Source organism: Mauremys reevesii, linkage group 4 (genome assembly GCF_016161935.1).
Source record: "Mauremys reevesii isolate NIE-2019 linkage group 4, ASM1616193v1, whole genome shotgun sequence".
Lineage (NCBI taxonomy): Eukaryota > Metazoa > Chordata > Testudines > Geoemydidae > Mauremys > Mauremys reevesii.
The window spans coordinates 90,867,650-90,882,926 of NC_052626.1; the positions used below are offsets into that span (position 1 = coordinate 90,867,650).

General features: G+C 40.2%; 1 protein-coding gene across 5 annotated transcripts in view; it reads right to left on the bottom strand.

Annotated features, from left to right (window-relative positions):
- The window catches only part of DCDC1 (doublecortin domain containing 1), a 452,481-nt gene that overhangs the window by 186,845 nt on the left and 250,359 nt on the right, over positions 1 to 15,277 (bottom strand). For all 5 annotated transcript variants that reach the window (XR_005597781.1, XM_039535836.1, XM_039535835.1 and 2 more), the window contains 3 exons: positions 14,123 to 14,260; positions 6,551 to 6,669; positions 3,634 to 3,694 (listed from right to left, as the gene is read on the bottom strand). Coding sequence is in view for 4 of the 5 variants with exons in the window: in XM_039535836.1 (XP_039391770.1) it covers positions 3,634 to 3,694; positions 6,551 to 6,669; positions 14,123 to 14,260 (318 nt within the window). In the remaining variant the exon portion in view is untranslated. The remainder of the gene's footprint in view (positions 1 to 3,633; positions 3,695 to 6,550; positions 6,670 to 14,122; positions 14,261 to 15,277) is intronic.

The following is a 15,277-nucleotide window of genomic DNA, read 5'->3' on the forward strand; positions in this document are numbered from 1 at the left end:
AGAAGACAATTATTGTTAAGCAGTATAAATAATAGATTGCAAATTATTTACAAATATAATTAATCAACGAATAGCAGATAACAATTCCAAAGAAAGTGAGTTTCCCTTTCAATATGAATGTGTCACATATCATTACATTGTATTATGTCATTTTACTGTGTCAGTTCTTGTTGGCTGACACATGCTGCAACTTAAAACATGACACTACAGATATAGTGAATGTGCTGGGAAATATATAGAAAAATACACCATTTGGGGATTAGAACTGCTAATTGTTAGCACCCAGTTCTCAGTGAGTCAAGTACAGGCCAGAATTGAACAGAAATGTTCAGTTGTCAGCAGTTAAGTAGTAGAAATTTTGGAAGTCAATATTATATAGAGAGTACACAAAGGGTTTTAAAAAGCCAGCACATGAAAAATCACTATGCATAACAAAAAAGGACGAAGTGCTGTACTCAGCAGATAAAGAAAGAGAGAATACTTCTACTGTCGCTCCATTCTGTCAGTCCATCAATGCTGTGTGAACAGTAGTATCTAATCATTCCGATGGAATGTCCATATGAGTGGGAGGAAAATGGAAGGCTGGTCCCAGGCAGACAATGCTAGTGACAGGCCTGCTATTGATTTCCTGCTGGACTGAGTATTCTATTATTTTCTGTAAGTTAGCAGATTTTAACACTGTACATGTTCCCAACATTTCAGTGCGCATTTTCAGAAAATTCACTGTACATTCAAGAGCCACTGAAGCTTTTTAGGTCCTGGTAAAGTACAATTCAATTAATCTTTGCAAAAGGCACTGGATATCACCCCACCTAAGCCACTAGTGGTATACAGCCAATTATTTAAGTTGGAAGGGCAAGGAGGGGAGAAGAAAGTGAATGTTAACCAAATTCTACTGTCCATGGATCCCTAACGCCCACATATATGAACTGACCTAAAATATGTCAGAATTCATTCATTCAAGCTGCAGCGTGAGGACACTCATCTTCACCCATACAAAATAAAAATAGTCTCTTTGTCAACACTATGCACTAAAGGCCGTTGCACTCATGTTGCCCACATTAACACTGTCATTCAGAGACTTGATGTGACTGCAGTCACTGAAAAGGAACTTCTTGACAGCAAATATACTCAGAGAAATATACTCCTATTCCACCAGTAATGTATTTGAAGAGTGGTGTTTCCTTTACCTGTTAGAGAGTAAGCACAACAGCCAGCAGTCCATTGTATTTACAAAAAGAGCAATCACAAGTGTAAGTTGGTTGGTATTTTTAATGTCATCATCTTCAGTTTAGTCCTGAAGCAATAGGTTTTAGTTTGTTGGTTGATTTTATTTTTTAAGAAGTGGGCTTTGTCCGGCAATACTGAAAGAAGGATACGAGATACCTGATATGGTTTTAATCAGGTCACAACTTTATTATTAGGTGTCTGGGACTAACCAGCAGATAAAAGTGGATAGTGCAGGTAACTCCATGATCATTCATTAACTACCGGGGTCCTTCTGCCAGCCTCCTCTTTTTTCACCCAGGGCCCCCAGCCAACCCATTGCTGAGACCTTCACCCAAGGCCTTCCACAGCTCAATGGCACATCTGCAAATTCAGAAACAAAAGTCAGACCTTTCCTGCTTGGCCACCTCTTGCCCTCCCCAGGGAGAGGCTTGGAACGCAGGCAGGAAAGGGGTCTCTCAGAGGAGACACTGATTGGTGCAGGAAGGCTGAGGCAGGGCGAGTCCCTTACCATTCCCCCCTCAAATAAGGGTTATAGTGGTTGACTCCCTGCTGTGCCAGCCATAAGAGCTCTGAATACCCCCCTTCCCGTTCCACTCTTTTAACAAACACTTCTTTTAAGGTGTTCTAAGACCTTTACCAAGCCATTTATCCAGTCGTTGCAACCCTTCTCTAGGGAGTCCCTGCACTGGGCAGCCGCCCCACACTTATATAACGAGTTGTGACATCATAGCCTAACTCTCTTCCCTGTGCACCATAACAAAGCCCTCTCTGAACTCGCTGTGGGGAAAGCAAAAATAAAAACCTTGGCCAATCTGGTGGTGAGGTAAAAATTCCTTCCTAGCCCCCTAGAAAGGAGCAGCTAGGACAGCACCCACAGCAGGTCCTGAGCAAACCTGGCATTTTGCTGCCTCAAGGGGAGGTAGGGTGGGTGCTGCTCTGCCTGGTCCTGGAAAAGGGGGCTTCTCCCACTGGGCTTGCCCCGTTTGACCGCCCCAGCCCTTCTGGTCCCTGGGGAGGAGACTCAGTGTCAGCGTCGCCTCACTGACCCACACTCTCTTTTACAGCCGCTTCTGAGACTCACCCCCCCTCCTGGCTGTAAAGCGCTATTCCCTCTTCCCTGGCAAGCTTAACAATGCCCTGACTCCCATCCCCACTGTTTAAAGATACTATGTGGTCATTGACTCAGAGTTTTACTGAAACAATTGCCTCACTATCACTTAACTTGAGAACTGTCCTTTAAATATTCCCCACAATACACAAATAGGCGTTCCCTTCTTTCCCAATCAAAATGTGGAGAGGCTTTTCTACATCTCTTTTTAATGAAAGAATATCTCATTGTTTGCTAACGCTGTCTCTATGTTTTGTTCCATGTACAAAATCACTACATTTAAAGCTCTTTGAATGTTTACATTAAAAACTCTGTTAGTCAGTGGCACAGCAAGGCCTGGGCTTAAGGGGCTAAAGTTCCAGCCAGGGGCGGCTCTAGGCACCAGCAAAACAAGCTGGTGCCTAGGGCGGCCAAATCTAGGGGGCGGCAAAAGGCTGGGGCCCCAGCCCATCCTGCCGCTGCCGGCCCGTCCCCTGCAGCCGGGGGGGGGGGGTCATGCCTGCGGGAGGTCCACCGGAGCCCTGGGACGACCGGACCTGCCGCAGGCATGACTGCGGAGGGGGCGCTCGTCCCGCGGCTCGGCTGAACCTCCCGCAGGCATGACTGCGGCAGCTCAAGCGGAGCCGCCGGACCCGCGAACCGTCCGCAGCCGCGGGGGGGCCAGCCGAGCCACGCGGGACCAGCGGTCCCTCTGCAGTCATGCCCGCGGGAGGTCCGCTGCTCCCGCAGCTCCGGGGCGCCTCCCGCGCATGACTGCTTGGGGCAGCCAAAACGGTAGAGCCGCCCCTGGTTCCAGCCCCATGTGTGTTTAAGCCTCTCTTAACAAATGAATATAAAAGCAATGAAACATGCATCTCATTTCAGATGGCAGTAGCACCTTATATTGTTTTTAGCTTTAGCCTTCCTTCCAAATACTGATTTCTGGCCAAGTGAATTTTCTTATATCAATTAAATTTAGAATAATGTTGCATTTTTATTTATATAAAGCTAGTTATAAATCAAAATAGACATGTGTAAAATAATGATGAAGGAAATTATTTAAAAAATCAAAGGACAAAAGCAAATTTAAAAAAGACACCAATAACTGAAAAAATATGTTTATAGAATGTTCTAATATTGACATGGAGGCAATTTAAAACAAAAACATTGAAATTATTAATGCAGGATGGTGCTTTCCTCACCACATGCACATAACTTTCCTACATTGATAGGCTGCATGTGAAAGTATGAAAAGGAGGGTAAACCAGTTTTAAAAAACCCTCATCTTCCTTCAAACATACTTACGAAGCACGCACCTTACAATAGATAGAACCATCATTTCTAAACCCCCAGTGTTGATAGATGCTACTTTTGTCTCTGTAATGGAAAGGTATAATCAAAGAGTTAAACCTGCTTAGTTCTTACTAAATAATAAAAAAAAATTAACACAGCAAATAGCATTTACACTTTTAGTTTCCAGAGTGAGATTTCCCAAATAAAAGATGTCTTTTCACTTTTGCCTGATGAGTAATGATACATGTTTTAAAAAACCAAAAAGCTATTCTGAAAACAAGAAATTAAACACAATGCCAGTGACACTGAAAACGTATTTCCTTTTCTGTTTTCTTATTGTGTTTTAGATAATCCATCAGCATTTCTTTTGACCACACCATATAAGGAATCAGGTTAAAGTTGTGATTCTGAGAAATCCCCAAAATGCCCAAATTCTAACTGACACCTGGATTTTAACTCAGGATGCCTTATTTCTGAGGGAAAGGACTTCACAATAGCACAAGCTGAAGGAGGAGGATGGACCTTAAGGTTTAGTTTCCTAGATTTCATATCTTTCTCAATCTTAACATCTTACGATTTTTTCATCATTAACATTTCAATATTAAACAATCTAACACTTCAAAACAAGAAGTTCCTTAAATCAGTGCAATTTTATCAGATCTTTAAATAGAGGTTGCTCCTGCCCTTTAGTTTCAGGGTGTATACAAAAAATCATTTCTGAGGTAGTGTCCTATATAAGAAAAAAAAGACATCTTAGCATTCCAATACATGGACATTTGCTTAAGGATATATCAGCAGGCAAAAGATCATGTGTGTCTGACTTGTGTAACATTTACTTTAAATGTAAATAAATCAAAACTAGGTTCAGTGCACAATCTTATTCATATGAGACATGTCTTGGGAATGACCTAGTGTAGGTAGAGGAGTTTTCCCCCTAAGTGTCAGCAAGTGACAGATCTCAATGACACCCTGTGCTATTTTTCTGCAGGGAGTGCACCCAGAGTAGAAACATACTCAAAGTTACTAGGAATCTTGACATCTGTAACACTCCTGGGGCATCACATCAGCCCCCTTTAGGTTATTTCAATTTGATCTACATATCCATGAATATAAAAATCAATGTGCCCAATGGTCTAGTAAAACATTCACCCTATCCTATGCAATTGTTCCTTTGCTGGGAAGTATAGGCATAAAAGGCATAGTGACCCTGAGAACTATGCCATTGGGAATATACAATATTAATAAAAGATCTCCCATGCTGAGCAGGTTAACAGATATAATCTACTAAAAAACTTTCCCTTGATCTTTCTTTCTAAGGTTAGGCTTGCTAGAACAATATTGGAAATGTTTACTTCTAAATAAATGTGAATGTTACCCAGTGTACCTAAGTCAGATTCCATATTTCATACTATTTAATTTTCAGAATTGAGGCCCGCTTGCTAAATTATGTGTAGTCCTTATGCACAAAAATAGACTTCAATGGGAATACGCATATAAATCAGGGCTACTTCTTGAGTAAGAATTTTTAGAACTGTACCATGTTACTGAGGTGGCTCTTTTGTCATTTGTATATACCTGTTGATGTTTTCCAGTGTGGAAAGTCTGTGGGTACAATGTGTTCTTTTAACCATGCCTAAGCATGTAATTAATAATGCTAATATACAGGTTGTAAAACATCTGGTATGTAAAATGCAGAACACACACAAAAATTGGAGGTCAAAAAAGGATAAAGCAAACAAGCTTTTGTTGTGAATGCCCAACACCAAAACATAGTTGTGTACACTACTGTGTATACTATGGAGTTCTTGAATGAGAATTTGAATCTATACCTGACAAAACCATTCTCGTGGCTTCCACCATGGATTATCTAGTAGCAAGGACACTGGAATGGCACATGCATTAGTATCTTAGAAAGGAGTTCATTTTCAAGCAAAAAAATTGCAAACAAGTCCCTGAGAGAGTTTGTAATGAATAGCAAAAAAATAAAAATAAAAATCCTGTTGCAAGTAGTTTTGCCTTTTGCTTATACTTCTCTAAGTGAATCCAACCTACATATTCAGTCTAAACTAAATGTTTTTCCATTATTGTATGTTTCTGACATCTGTCTGCAGAGCTATTCAGCATATTTGGAGTTGCATGTAGTGGTCAGAGGATTATAGATAGTGAGACCTCTGGAATGTTGTTTTGTTTCTTGCATTTGCTAAGGAAGTAGATGTCATTATTAAATTTTGCTTCCTTTTTCTTCATGTTGTGGAGTTTCCATTTCAGATAGCAAAATTCAATATCTTCCATTGTTGTATGCTTTTCCATTGATTTCAATTAACTTTTAATCAAGTTTATAGTTATAAGGGACAAAGTGAAAAAGCATGTACATGATGTGATGATCCTAAAGAAAAGAGTGTCTCATGGTGATGGCCAAGATAAGAAAGAGTTACTGTTAGCACGTAACACAACAAGTAAAATTACTTTTTGTGTTTGGTGGGGAAGGAGAAGAGGAGAAGGGCGATATTCCTGTGCTCAACTAACAGAACTCAGCTGGTGTAAATTTTCATAGCTCCACTGACTGCAGGATCCACCCCAATAATCTTGCAGGATTAGCAGAAATTAGAACACATTCAGACGGGGAAAAGCAAACACTATATTGTAGCGTCAACTCCATTTTCAGCTTATATATTTCAAAGAGGCTACATTCTTAAACTGTCCAAACCTTTATGATTATTTAAAATCTTTAAAAGAGAGAGAGAGATGACTAATAATTAGATGACTGTTTATATTGAAATTCTGATCCCAGTAGTAATTTAAAGATGAAAGATCAGCTATAATAATACATTGATTAACATATATGATTCAGGAACACTGAAATAAAACAGTATAGCAGCATTTCCCAATAACATTTAAATTATAATTCTACATATGGCACAAGCAACATATTATCAGTACCTTTTCTGTACTGTTAACTTATATCCTTCCAGAGATGTGCCATCATCTGTCTCAACTCTAATTGGATGACCAATAGCTAGACAGCTCTGTACCATAGCTCGACTCAGAATCATTCCAGCCTTCCAATGAATGGAGAAAAAAGGGTTTGAATAAGTTAAAAGAACCAGAAAATTCAACAATGTGTTACAAATAGAGAGGTCATTATGCCTGGATAACCCAGGATATTAACAGTTGCAGAAAGTGAAACACTACCCACAACTTAGCAGTCAATGAGCCCTGCTCAGAACCAGTGATCTTCTGTACAACAAGGGTGGCATTTTACAGTTCAGTGCAAAATAGAACAGACCCTTGATATCTTCATTTGTCCTTTTTCTGTGCATATTTCACAGTGCAACAATTTAGGGTCCATAACGTGTCACTTGCTATCCTTATAACTACAGAGTTTACTTGAAATATGTATGCACAGAAAAAAACGTTCAGTGAACTGCAAAGATTGCAACAAATCTATAGTCTTTGAGTCAATTTAAAGTTTTACTTCAAGTCTGAAACAGTGCTGGTTAAACATCTTTAAAGACTAGTTTGAACTGGTTTTTTTTGTTGTTGTTCTAATGTCCGCACTTACTCCCAGAGCAGATGACTGAAGGCTTTGTTAGAAGTGAAACATTTAACAATATTTTATGACATTTCTTTAAATTGCATTTAAAATTATAACAAGTATTTTAACAAGATTTTCCCAAACATTTTGTTGGCAATATTTTAATATATTATCAATTGTGGCAAGAGAAAAATAGGACAAAGGAGATAGAATAGAAAATAGGAAAAGTTTTATTGGATGAAGGAGCCTAGCACCCTGCCAGAGCAGGATTGACCCCCAAAGAATATTTGCTAACACTTTGTCCAGTGTTCCTTAGAAAGCCCCAAATAATGATGGTGGGGGAGGGGGTATGTCTCGTGACTTTTTGGGGGAGCCTATTCCCCAGCCTCATAGATCTCACAGTCAAGAGTTTGTCCTGACAGTCATTGATTTTCATTCAATTATTTCTAGTTATATCCTCTTTTACAATAATAAATAATTCCTCTCCATTATTGGTATACACCTAGCACTATGAAAATGTTAGTTTATAAGGACAGTTTAAAATGGAAATCATCACCTGATTTATTTTTTATCAGTCTTGGAAAACTATCATGAAAATTTATCTAGTTGGCTGCAAAATCTATTCATCCACCCTTTACCAGGATGATGTTGGTGGTGGTGGAGGTGGGAGTTATGCACTCCAGATTAGCAGGCAAGTAGAATTTTGAAAAGCTGACTTTTTTATCTCTAGGGTACATAAATATTAAAAAATACGTATTATTTACCTAAAATATTTCATTGACTCCTGGGATGCTACAGGCTAAGAGAGTACTTAAAGCTAGTAGTTGCCATACCAGCATCTATCAATGGTTATTGCACCATGGTACCTGAGATACTGCAGTATTTCCCTATATACAGGGCATAACATAAGTGCAGGATACTATAGGTTAATAACTATTGAGAAATATTTACTTTTCAATGGCACCTGCTGTACAAAGAAGGTTTTTTTAAACAAACTAAATGTTTTAGTGATTTGTCTAATCCATAATAGTCATGGGTACATGCACACTAATTAACCTTTACACCTACATAATAAAATGTCATAACAAGAAGTTACTGTAGATGATTCAGCTAAACTGAGCACAGAAGTAAATGTTCATCCAAAACTTCAACTGAAGCATGTTGTGAGGTTTGATAAAGTTTGGGTAACTTAGTTTATTTGGAATTTCACAGGCCACTGCATTTTGTGGTACCATCTAGGGCAACAAGCTGAAATGGCAGTACTTCTGAAAAGCCAGGAATCACTAGACATCTCACAAGAAAGGCTGTTTTTTGGGATTTCCAGACAGAAGGAATTTGGGTCAGATTAAAAAAAGGATTCAAACTTTTCTATGCATATCTTAATTAAACCTCTGAATCTTTGGGGTTCAAGTATCTTTGGGAGTTACATGCTGCATGTATAGATTTTGCTTTTTATAGCTCAATAAAACAGTTATGAGAGAAGAAGACTACCAAAAAGGTTTAGTCAACATTATGCATCCAAGACTTGCAAAATTAGGAGAGACAAACAAGACACATTTCTGACTTGCAGGAGGGCAAAGAAAGCATTTAGATCACACAAACTTCCCCAAATTAGTCCTCTTATAATGCAAACGCAACCAGACACTGACATCAAATATTATAAAGCAGATCAGATAGTTGAATAATGGGCTGGGGCACTTTATTGCACGTCACATATCTAGGTATGATATAATAAATGTAAGATATTGTATTTATGAGGGAAACCTTTTATTAAAAAAATGCTCATAAAGTAACAGTCTATTAAAATGTGTTCATTTTATCCTGCCCAATGAAAAAAAAAATCAGAGGACTTCAGCACTTGTTTCTTTCATACCACATCAATAAAAAAGAAAGGAAAAAAATCAGCTAAGATCATTTCAAAAGCCTGTCAATTAATTATCTGAATTATTTATTAAAGAGCAATCTCTCTTGCTTCCATGTCTCAAACTTGCTTTGGATCATTGTTCCATAGTCCATTGGGGAAAGTGTGAATAATAATTACATATTTGGACTTTTATCTTGCCATGAGTTATGTATGTGCAGAGATGTGCCCCTCACATGAAGCCCTATTGACTTCAATGGGACCCCAAGTGGGCAGAGGGATGTGTCGCTATAGAGCTCATTGCAGAAGTGGGGCCTTGGATGCTTAATGTTAAATGGATGAACCAGGAAATGTTACTACTTTAAGTGAAGCAATAAAAAATAAAACCTGAATCACTTCTCACAAGCCATATTTATTATTTAAATACTATCGCTCATTTATCTATATCTATCTCAGGGGTGGCCAAACCACGACTCGCAAGCCGCAAGCGCATCTTTTATAGTTAAAGTGCAGCTTGCGGAGTGCCTCCCACTTCTCTGCTTACCAGACTGGGGGTGGGAGAAGCTCAGGGCTTCTGCACTGCAGCTGAGTGGTGGGGCTAAGGGCTTCTTCTGCCCAGCAGGGAGGGGTTCTCAGGGTTTCAATCGTATGGGGTGCACCTGCCAAGGGTCAGGGCTTCAGCAGACATGGGCTAAAGCCCCAAGACCCCTCCCTCCCCCCACAGGGCTGAAGCCCTGAGCCCCAGCAGATGCCTCCCATGGGGCTCAAGTCCCGAGACACCCTGTCCCACAGGGCTGAAGCCCTGAGCCTCAACAGGCATGTCCTAGCTCTTGAACTTCTGAAGCTTGTTGTATGCAGCTCAGTAAGTTTGGCCACCCCTGATATATATACATACATACATATCTCATATAAAAATGTAAACTGTTATAGAATGAGATATTTGCTTTTAACCTCATTCTATATCTCCTATCAGAAACAGACACCCAAATAATCCTGTTTATATGGTGCTATTTCAGGCTGAAACAGTAAAATGGATATGCCCCCTCCCCTGAGTGATGTGCCACTTACACTACAGCTATGCCTTTTAGGAAAATAAGTACAGTACAAGTAGTGTACAATTGCCCATAGTGTTAGCAATATGCTTCTGCTTGACAAGTGAGCAATGGCTGTCTTGTTGCAGATCATTTGACTTGAACTCGATAGGGCTGGTTTGGCATTCTGTGACTGGTTACATTCATCAGGAGATGAAGTTCCACAACAAAATGATCTGATGGAAGCAATTAGTATTCAGAGTAGGGTTGCCAACCCTCCAGAATTGTCCTGGAGTCTCCTGGAATTAAAGATCAATCGTCCATTAAAGATTATATCCTGAGATGAAATCTCCAGGATTACGTCCAACCAAAATTGGCAACCATAATTCAGAACTACTATAAGCCCTCTGGCATGTGAATGGGGCCTGTGCAAGGATGCAATAATTTTTGGTATGTAATATGGTACAAATAAAGCACATCACAAAATTGATAATATTAGCCAATAAAATTCTGATTTTAGTCTCTATTCTTTAAAATAATTATGTAATTTCTGGGACACCTACAGCTGTGTGACTCTTAATATGACAAATACATATAATTTAGTGCATTTATAAACTCCTTAAAGTTTGGAAATAGTGTATTGGCTGAAATACAGTTGGGCAATGGAAACTCTCAGCTCTCCTTTAGTTCAACTTTCCAAAGATTAGCAAACAGTTTGGCCCCATATTAGTGTTGTGTTTTTCAGCAAGGATGAGGGAACACACATTCAAGAGTGAGAAAACAGTGGGGTCCAGTTTTCCATGATTTAGTTCCTTTTCTTGTGTAGGGCTCAAACCCCTAAAGTTGCCCATCAACCAAGTATAGCCAAAGCACAGTCCATTCTGGGCATGCCTCTTCTTGTCTTCGGCATGCTCCCTCTGCTGGTAGCTGAGAGAATAGAGGTATAATTGATTTTTCAGTCTGGCGGCAGTTTTGAAAAAAAAAATTGGTTCAGTTCAAACCAAATGTGAAATGTTTTGGAATTTTTGGTGAACTGAAAAAGTCAGTTTTGCGTCTGTTTCAGGGTGGGGATTCTAATCTGGGTCTCCCACATCCCAGCTGAGTGTTCTAACCACCTGGTTCAAGGTTATAGGGGAAGTGGGGCACAGCAGTAGCACTAACAGTCCCTTCTTCTCTTCAGCAGCTACAGTGCTATTCACATCTGGTAGAGGGCTATGTGGGAATGTACACTACATGCTGCCAAAAGAAGCTTGCAGTGTAGAAATACCTTAAAGGAGCCAGTGAGGCACAGCTTAGGTGAGTAGAGCACATGCTTGAAAGGTGTGATTATATATATGAGTACATACCCTACACACTCTCTACTCCTCCAAGCCATGCCTTGCTGTCTACACTGCTATTTTAGCTATGTAGTATCCTGCTGCTGGGGCCTTTCCCCTCTGCAGGGAAAGACACTCCCTTCCTCCCCCGCAGCAGGAAAGGCTCTGGAAGGGAGGAGGCAGTGGGGAAAGGCTCTGCCAGGCCCCTGCTGCTGAATCCCTTCCCCACCACAAGGAAAGACTCCGACAGTGGAGAAAGGCAAGGGGGAGGCTCAGACTTTCCTCATTCTTTCCCTGCCAAAGCCTTTCCTTGCTACAGTGAAAGGCTCCAGCAGTGGGCAGTTGCTGAAGCTCTTCTCCACTGTCTCCTCTCTGCCAGAGCCTTTCTCTAACACACAGAGCTACACACTGCAGTGTGGACGCCGCAGGCATTTAACTGCATTATGTACCTTCACATTATGCTGCTGCCAACAGGGGCAGGCTCTAGGAATCCCGCCGCCCCAAGCAGGGCGGCGCGCCACGGGGCGTGCTCTGGCGGTCGCCGGTCCGCGGCTCCGGGGGACCTCTTGCAGACATGCTTGCGGAGGTTCCGCTGGTCCCGCGACTCTGGTGGAGCATCCGCAGGCGTGCCTGCGGGAGGTCCACCCGAGCCGCGGGACCAGTGAACCCTCCGCAGTCATGCCTGTGGGAGGTCCACCGAAGCCGCGGTACCAGCGGACCCTCCGCAGTCATGCCTGTGGGAGGTCCACTGGTCCCGCGGCTCCGGTGGACCTCCCGCAGGCATGACTGTGGAAGGTCCGCCGGAGCCGGCTGCCGCCCTGCCGGGAAAATGCCGCCCCAAGCGCGCGCTTGGCGCGCTGGGGTCTGGAGCCAGCCCTGGCTGCCAATAGTGTCTAGTGTAGAAGTAGCCTAAAAATTAATGTGAGTTTTGTGACTACATCTGCCATGCAATAAGAAAAAAAGTCCAATATGTTGAACATGTTGTATATGCTGATTTTTAGTACTTTTATGTGAACTGTGGGAAGTTCACAGTGTTGTTTTCTAATTTTACTTACTAACTTACAGTAGAACCTCAGAGTTATGAACATCTTGGGAATGGAGGTTGTCTGTTACTCTGAAATATTCATACATGAACAAAACATTATGGTTGTTCTTTCAAAAGTTTACAACTGAACATTGACATAATACAGCTTTGAAACTTTACTATGCAGAAGAAAAATGCTGTTTTCCCTTTTTTTAGTAGTTTACATTTAACACAGTATTGTACTGTGTGTGCTTTTTTTTTTTTTTTTTTTGGTTTCTGCTGCTGCCTGACTATGTACTTCTGGTTCCAAATGAGGAGTGTGGCTGACTGGTCAGTTCAGAACTCTGGTGTTCGTAACTCTGAGGTTCTACTGTAGTTGGTTTTTTGCACTATAACATGGATTATTCAAATACATTGGTAATAATTCACTTCCTGAGAAGCAACATGGTAGGAATTAAGTTTAAAAATGTTGTCTTCATTAGCTAGGACAAATACCAGACTAACTTAATAGCAATTGCTAATAGCTTGTCCAATTCCCATCACCAATGAACAGTACAAGACAGATTACTTTCTTTTGCAAGGTGTTACATAATGTAACAAATATATGTTGCTTGATATTAATCCATAGCTGAAAGCATAAAGTAAAATACAGAATAAAATGGCTAATGTCAGTATGTCTCCTTTCTCCAAAATACAGCAACTTCACATAACAAATTAGGGCCAAATTTTGCATTGGTTTATCTCCCCCCTCCACCGCTTTCTTTTTATCCTTACTTTCAGCCTATCCTTTGTCTTCTCTATCAAATGGTGGCCATAAGAAAGATATCATTATTTCCAAAGGTGTCAGCAGAAAGGTAGCCCCTGCATTTTGATCTAAATACTATCAGCTTGTGTTCAGTCTGCTCTCCTCTGGAACAGTGTTTTATAGCTGGGCTCTGACCAACGAGCATGCTCTTTTGCTGGCACTTGGAAGTTTTATTCTGTACTTCACCAGCTGCATCCTAACTGCTGAGCACAGCTGTTTTGGTAGGTTGTGGAAGAACAAGTGGTCTTTGAAAAAAAATCCAGCACTTGATCCATCAAGTGCTCTCTAGATTAGTATCAGGATTTTAATTCAGTCCACTAGCAAAAAAGGAACAGCAGAAAACATTAATATCTTTATCTTTTTTATTAATACCTTTATCTTTTTTTTAAAAAGTGGGTTGCCTGTATGTTGCATGAGTTATAGCTCCTATAAAGAATTGACCCTTGACTCCATGTAAAATTAATTCCATAGTCTAACCTGGGGGTGATGGAACTATCTATGTAGCCAAAACTCCAGTGACTGCTCCCACTCCCTGTTGTAAGGTATAGGGAGACCCTGCACAGCTAGGCTCCATGTCACATGGAGGATATGTGCCACTGTGCAGATTCCCAGCTTCCTATTCTTCCCTGAACCCCCAGTGCAACAGAACCCCGAGTAGGCTTGGGGAGGTGGGGACAAGATTCACACCAAGGGGAGAATTCATATTTTAAATTTAAAAAAATCTAACTTTAATATCATAGAGTCTGATCAAAGTTATCAAGAAAAAGCTGCCATAATGATGTTATTATTAGCCCACAAAATAGAGACCTCTGAAGTAGCCCAAAACACTGAAGACTGCAAAGCCTAATTGTGATGCCTCTTATAATTATTCTTCCCTTTTATGCCAGTGAATTTCATTTATTTCCACTAAAATTGATATCCTATCTGATCAATACAATACCTTTGTGATTAGCCACATGTTAGCCAAAGGCCACAGTGTTGATGGGACTTTTAGATCCTGACAGTCCATTCTTCTGGGAAGTACCTTCCTCATTTTATCCATGGCAACAGAGACATGAAAAACTATCTGGGGATCGGCCTAAACATATTAAAAAAACAAGAGCATTACTGTAATTGGTATTTTAAATTAATACCACTAGAAAAGTTCAGCAAATACTACAAAATGCCTGCTAATGTACCATACAACCTTAGTATTCTACTGTAGACATTGTATTTTGTACTTTACAGGTTCTGAATAAGATCATTTGGCCTACATATGTACGTATACATGAAGAAATATTTGTGAATTATGTTAATCCCAATAAATAGATTGGATTACAACATATTATGGTTTCATCATTTTAAGGGCTGAGTGCATCTTGGCCTTGATACCCAAACAGGACACCAGGCACTGTTGCATTTCCCTAAGTGCAGACCTTCATCCTAGTCTCTCTCTTGCTCTGAGAGGGAACTAACCTGCACTGGGTCTAAATGCAGTGCAACATACTTCTTCCAGCACAGCTACAGTGACAGACAGAAAATAGTCCTACAGTACTGATTATGTGACCTGTATGTTAAAACCTCACATTAGAAGGAGAACAGTTATAGTGAAACAGATACATTATTTTAGCTATGCTATAGATTGAATCAAGTAATGTACTTAATACTGTACTAACCAATTACAACTAATTTTAATGTAATTAAAATAAAAACTATAAGATTACTTAAAAATCTGGTATATAGAAAGTTAATCATTATAACTTTGAAGTTACATGTTCCTACTCTAGTAGTGAGAATTGCCCCTGCCAATCAGCTAATAATTTGCTAAGTACTTGAATATGGAGATAATAATCTGAAAGAGGCTCTCACTTTATTAATGGAGTTTTATCCCATCAAGGCACAAAGACTTACGCACACAAGTCCCATTAGTTACAGATATAAGACCATTCTGCAACAAAATTTGAATGTCCTATGACTTCTCTTCAATAGGCTTGGAATATACTAGCTAACACAAACACTACTTGATGTTTTCACTAGAAATTATCAGTGAATGATCAAGGTATAAATCTGTATATGAGAAAAACAAGGGCCAGATCCTTGGCCCCAGTAAGTCTTT